At 40.6% G+C, this 6,500-nt stretch overlaps 1 protein-coding gene across 1 annotated transcript in view; it reads right to left on the minus strand.

Annotated features, from left to right (window-relative positions):
• Window positions 1–4,692, minus strand: part of clvs2 (clavesin 2) — a 67,408-nt gene extending 62,716 nt beyond the window's left edge. The window contains exon 1 of the mRNA XM_039599419.1: window positions 3,489–4,692. Coding sequence (XP_039455353.1) covers window positions 3,489–3,877 — 389 coding nt within the window. The 5' untranslated portion in view covers window positions 3,878–4,692. The remainder of the gene's footprint in view (window positions 1–3,488) is intronic.
• Window positions 4,693–6,500: the final 1,808 nt, after the last annotated feature.

The raw sequence follows: 6,500 nt of genomic DNA on the forward strand, positions 1-6,500 counted from the left end.
AAGGAGATGAAGGACATTTATAAAGTTAAAAGTTGAAAATATCAAACATTTCCCAGCTACACTTTCTCAAATTCGAGGATTTATTGCGGCAGTTGATTGCAAGATAAAAAACTCTCTGGTTTGAGTTCTGATTAGACGGGTCAACACTGAGGACATCAAACTGGCTCATGACAAACTTTGATAAAGCCTTTGACATTTGCTAACATTGACTAAAGAATTTATTAAATAAAAAATGTTACCTGAATCAGTTAAAAGAAATCATTAGCAGTGTCCCCAGACAAGAGTGCTGAACTGCCCTCATATCATAAATCTCATGAGCTGTAGACAGTATCTCTAAGTCAGCCTGACACAACTTTGTCAGTAAAATTTATTGATAACCCTCACTCAATTTAATTTGGTCATGAATTCATTATAGGTCTTTAGTTCCTTTGTGCCACAAAACGGTTGTGAAAAAGCTAAAATGTATCTGCTGGGTGTTTTTTGGCACATTTTAATTGCTGTCATTGGTGACTGTGTGGTCCCTGGTGCTACTTTAGTCCATCCCTGTGGGTTTTCATCCAGCTGATACCTCAGATGCTTCACGTACCTATTTAACACTCGTGCTTTTTTTTTCCTGTTTGTTGTTGCCCTTCATTATCTTATCTCCCTCTTCATCTTTCTCTGCTTCCTTATCAAGGAACCTATTGCCTTCGACTACAGATAATGTACTTTTTAATTAGCTTATCTGGCAGCAAAACAGACGTCCTTCTTCATAATTGTGGACACAAGTTGAGGCGTTTACTAGTTGAGTCTACTACTAATATATCCAAAATATCCAACACAGCTTTTAAGTCTTTCTAAACTGCACTGGACAGAAACAAAAGCATAAGATGAAACACCCGGACAGATTTCACAAACTGATTCATGTTCAGAGAGGAGGGATCAGTCATTTATTTCATATGATCTTATGAATGCAATTAAAACTTGCAAACTTTTTCTACTTGACACCACACTAAAACAGAAAGATTTTATCACACTATGTGTAGTTTATGTGATCAAAGTCATGCCAAAGCAAGCTAGATAGAGATAAATCTGTCGGGTTATTGTTATTTCCTTTTTTTTATTAGATACACGCTAAATTATTTGTTGTGTAATCAGACATATGGAACAGATGGTGGACGTCTCTACAGATTCTGGTTATATCCAAACAATAAACAAGCCCAATTCTATATTAAAGCCAAACAAACTGCAACTTCCAGCTTTAATATGAGTCAAGTTTCTAGCCTTGAACCAGTCTGGCTCAGTCTGTGCTGTTATTTATGAGGCAGTAAAGCACTAGACTCTGTGAATGAATAGTGACAGTAATACAGACTAATGAAAAAAATAACAAAAAACCCCCACAAAGGCAGTCTGCAGATTCATCCCTAAAATGTTGAGGAAATATCATTTGAGCACTTAATTTTACATTAATTTGCTATTTTATTGACTAAAATTGTAAAGATATAAACACAGAGTAATGAGGGGTATCTAACAGCCCCTATGTTACTGAATAAGTACTCTGGCTCCACTTTATCTAAAGCGTAAACATTAGTATCTAAAGCCTAAAGTGCTTTGAGTGCTCCGGTAGAGTAGAAAAGCGCGATATAAGAGCCAGTCCATTTACCATGTACTATTTAAACCTGTTATTATCTGATAGTCGTAATTACAAAGATTTTCCCCTGAAATAAGCCACAGTGGGTGAATAAGCCAGAACCTGAAAGGTCTTGAGATGATTTACAGTGTAGGACACATGAAGGCATAAGATGAATACAGGATGTGACAAACACGTGCACGAAACCAACATTTCATTCCAAGGCGTCATAAGATAACGAGACAAGGCCCCAGAACACGAGACGTGGGTGTTGTTTTCTGGGTTTAATCTGGTCAACCAGCCATTAAAAAGCCTTCTAAACTTATTTGGAAAGTGAAAAGTGAAAAAAATTATATTTTATGGCTTTTGCAAAAAACTGAATTCAACCTAACATCAGCTATTCATCAATTCATGGTTACCCACTCAGTAATTTTCTGTTGATTATACCGAAGGTCTGAATGGTTTGCAAGGACTAAACTAACATTGGGTTAAATTTGGTTTAGAAAATGACCATTTTGTAGACATACAGATCACACCTAGCCTTTTTTTTTTTTCAAATAAGCAAACTTTAAAAAAAATATATATTACTGGGCCCGAGGAACAGTTATGCAGTTGCTTGCACCGCAACCTTATGCTAGGGTTTAAATCTGCTGAGGAGATTGCAGAGGTACTGACTGATGTCCCATTTTAAACAAATTTAGATGTAAACATTTTTTGTGGCCATTTCAACAAAGTGAGAAAATCCCTTTAAAAACTAATTTCACTATTTTTCAGACACCTATAAAAGTTTTTTGGTTTCTGTTAAACCGCTTTTTACTGGATGGGAAGGTTCTACTTTACAATCATGCAAACATGCTGAATGTATTCACTGTTTACTTTGAACATATTAATAGTATGCTAACTTTGTTACTTAGCAATAAATGCAACAGAGGGTGTATAAATCTTATTTCAGCCAAAGACATTTAAAAATAACACTGATCAGAGTAACTTTAGTTTACTGCCTGACATTATTTGGTCATAAACCAAAGTAAACTGCAATCTGCCAGTGTTGTGTCTACAAAATAAAGTTTTGATCACCAAATTGAAATTAATTTGAAAACAGTTCATCCTAAGGGAGACATACAGTCATGTCTTTCATTGCCTGCTAAGCTATTACAGTTCAGTTTTTTTAATAGTTGTTTGGATATTTAAGTCTGGGACAAAATTGTAGACCAGGTGACCAAGGGATAGAGCCATTTCCCCAGGTTGGGTAAAAAGACTAAAAACCATGCAGCCAGACTTGAAAATATTTGACATTGTGTCTGAAATAAATTATAAATAAGTACAAACTGTACTACTGTACACCCTCCTGCCTGTCCACAGACCTCTGGTGTGAGGCTGTGCTTTGTGATTTGGGATAGGCTACCTCTCAGTCCTCATTAAAAAAAAAAAAAAAGCATTAAGCTTCATCATCACACTGCAGACAGTGTGCTGTGACCGGACACAGCCCAGACAGCACCTTTGGGATGAACTGGAATGCTGACCCTGTGCCAATTAGTCCAACATCAGTGGGCCACCTCACTAAATGTCCTCCCATCTTAAAAAGGCTCAAATTCTTGCCAGGAAATGAGCTCAGCATTTACACAGTGTATGGGTGATATATCTGGATATTTAGCTACATGTGTTTTTATTATTTTGGCTTTCCTACTTTTATTTTAATATTTCCATAAAGATTAATCAGCTGGTACAAGAGTTCTTGTAGTTTCCTGGAAACAACGGCTGCGTGGTGCTGAACAGACAGTTCCATAAACCAGTCTCCACTTTATAAATATTAAAACACTGATTTCTACTCTCCAAAAGCCCTTTTTTCTTCTCATTAATAAAAACTCCCCTTTGTTACCTGCTCTGGTCCCAGTTGGCAGCGAACAGGACCAATATTTTCCTGCCATATCTGTCCAGATTGGAGAGCACGCCAGGGAAACCATCCTTCAGGGCCTGCTTAATGCCCGGGTCAGTTGCTTTCAAGTTCTTGAACATGTCCAGGTTTTGCTGTCTGTACTCAAAATACTGTGCCAGCAGCCGGAACGCCTCGAAGTGATTGAATTTCCTGGCTCGGAGGAATCTGAGGATAAACGCATCGTCTGTCCTGAGGAACCCGATGTCCGGTCTGGTGATGATCATGTCCCTGACCTCCTGGATGTCCTGGTGTAAAGTCTCAGGGTTTTCTTTCAGCTCTACCTTGGCCTTCTCCAGTGTCTCTGGAGACAAACCAGCCTGTAAGTGAGTCATCTTTTGCAACAGCTGTCCCTCCACGGGGGATCACACCACACCAGCTTCCAATGAAACACCAGTACAAATGGTTACCCCCCGAGCAGCAACAGGGTAAGAAAGTATGCTGAAGTGTTTTCTTCACGCTTTCCTGATCAGTAGCTGACTTCAGATGGAGGCCTGCTGCTCTGTAGACGTAATCCACCCTGAACTGGCACACACGCAGCTGCTATGATGCTCCTGTGATGCATAATCAACATATGGGCCATTCACTTTTTGCGCACAGAAAAAATTCAGTTCCACCACAAAGAATTCAACTTTATCACAATTTCCCACCATGTATATCATGAATCAGGTCCTCCAGCCTTCAGGCGGTACATCCAACCTGCTGATCCGGGCGGCCTGAGCTCGGAGTCGACAGACAGCCGCTTCCCTCCATGTCAGAGCCTCTCCTCTCTTTTTCTCTCTTTCTGTGGCACAATGACGACGACAGCATCACCGACTCCCCGGCGTCGCTCGCGGCGGCCAGGCAATGCGGCACGACCCTGCAGCAACCTGCTATATCATCATCATCATCATCATCCCTCCGCCTTCACAACGCATCTCCATCCGCCGACCGACCAATGCTGGTGCTGGTGCTACTGGTGGTGCCGCCGACGGCTTCGCCACAGTCCAATCGAAGCAGATTTGGCCGCTTTTTCTGCGTTTACATCCCAGTTTTACTGATCTCCGCTGCTCGTCCACATAACCCAAAAACTGGGTGTGAATTTATTTTTCTAATACTGTTCAACAAAGCCCCAAAAGAGGGAATCCAGCAGCACAGGTGTCCCGCAAGGTTTTGTTCCCCTCCTGCCTCCGTTTCTGGGGGTTTTTTTGGAAAGGGGTGGGGTAGATGTGTGCGTGTGGGGGGGATTGCCGTCTCCGCTCCGCCTGCTGCTGTTGCTGCTGCCGTCTGTTCGCCGGGAAAGTGACTGACAACAAGAGTCTGTGATCCGGTCGGTGCACGGTCACCACCGGCGGGGGGGAAGGGGGAAAGGGGTGGGGGTAGAGTGTAAGATGGAAAGACAACAGATGCAACGAGGAACGAAGGGAGGGGAGAGAGGGCCAGGTGGCAAAGAAATGGAGAATAGCTGTAAAAAAGGGTGCTGAATGGAGGAGAGAGCAGGCAACTCAAATGAACGGGTGTAGGGCAATAAGATGAAGGTAAATGCTGAAGACAGGGAGGGGATCTGGGCTTTGGAGGCCCGACGCAAAGTTGGGGACCTCTATGTCACCCTCTTCTTTCTTTGTATCACCTTAAAGAACCGTTTGTGTGCAGGTTTTAGTTCTGAAATTATGCGCAGGTTAACTTTAATTTGAATTTAACTTTAAATTTAATGTAATTTTTGATAAAGAAAATAGTAGAAAATATTCTGTAGCTTTGTATTTTGTATATTTCACCCTGTCCTGGGTTCTTGCTTATCTGTGTTTTCTGTACATTTTATCTCCATACTGTGTATCACACATGTTCTAAAGCTTTCCAAACATTTTTTATAAAAAATACTTAAAGTGTTTCATATTTCATTTACATTTCATGTGAAATCAATGCAAGTCTTAAGGTAATTTATTAAATATCTTAAATAAAATATGCATTCTCTCATTAAATGCTATTTGGAAGAATGTAACCTCGTCCATGGGTTATTTAAATTCCCCCAAAACATCAAAGAATTGACCTACAAACCCTCCCATCTGTTCATGGTGCAGTTTGAATTTGTAGACAAGTTGCATTTCAGAGTTATGTGTTATCTACAGCAGAAAATAAGAATGACAGTGCATCAAATATAAAATCTGTTAGTGTCATGAGGATAAAGGAAGAGATCATGCTAAAACTGGCAACATGAAGGCAAACAGCAGGCTTTTCCACTGAAACAACCAGCTTCTAAGTAAAAAATGGTTTAGCATGAGTTCAGTAATTTATTTCCCCTTTTGTTCTGATCATTTCTGGCTTTTTTCTGCCATCTTACATGAAATGCATTAAATTCTTCCTGCAGAAGAATTTATGGCACCATCAACTGCCTCATTAACTCAAAATATCACTCACATAAGAGCTTGTTTTAGTCGGTTTTTAACATATTCTTTTGTAGGTTCATGTCTGCCTGGGGGAGGTCTCCCACTAGAATAAAGCAACAAGGAGCTGGACGAAGGGAAAGAGGAAGGTGTTAGTTAGAAAGATGCAAGAATGGACAAATTATGAATTATTATGTTACTTATTTATTACTTATGTAGTAAAACAGGGCATATAGTACACAGGTGTTTGTTGTTTTATGACTGAAATGCTGTTGATAGTTATAATAGTAAGCTAGAGGGTTGTATGGGGGAAGGGGAGTGCAAATGAATAGATGAATGTGGAGAGTGAAGTTGGGTGGGGGGGGGGGGGTGACACCTGCTCAGTGCTGACCAGACAGCTGCACTTTAACAAGCTGAATTAATTTCTATTGTATCTGCCTGCTTGTCTCTCTGCTGGTTTAGTGTGTCACTGCACACGGTCGAGTGCGCAGCCCAGTCACCTCTGCTGCTGCCTGCAAAATCAGCACAGTCATGACAAAAATGCAACACATGAAACAAGTGGAGAGTATCTGTACTGCTAAGTTCATGGCTACAAAAG

This window comes from Oreochromis aureus, linkage group 15 (genome assembly GCF_013358895.1).
Source record: "Oreochromis aureus strain Israel breed Guangdong linkage group 15, ZZ_aureus, whole genome shotgun sequence".
In the NCBI taxonomy this organism is placed as follows: domain Eukaryota; kingdom Metazoa; phylum Chordata; class Actinopteri; order Cichliformes; family Cichlidae; genus Oreochromis; species Oreochromis aureus.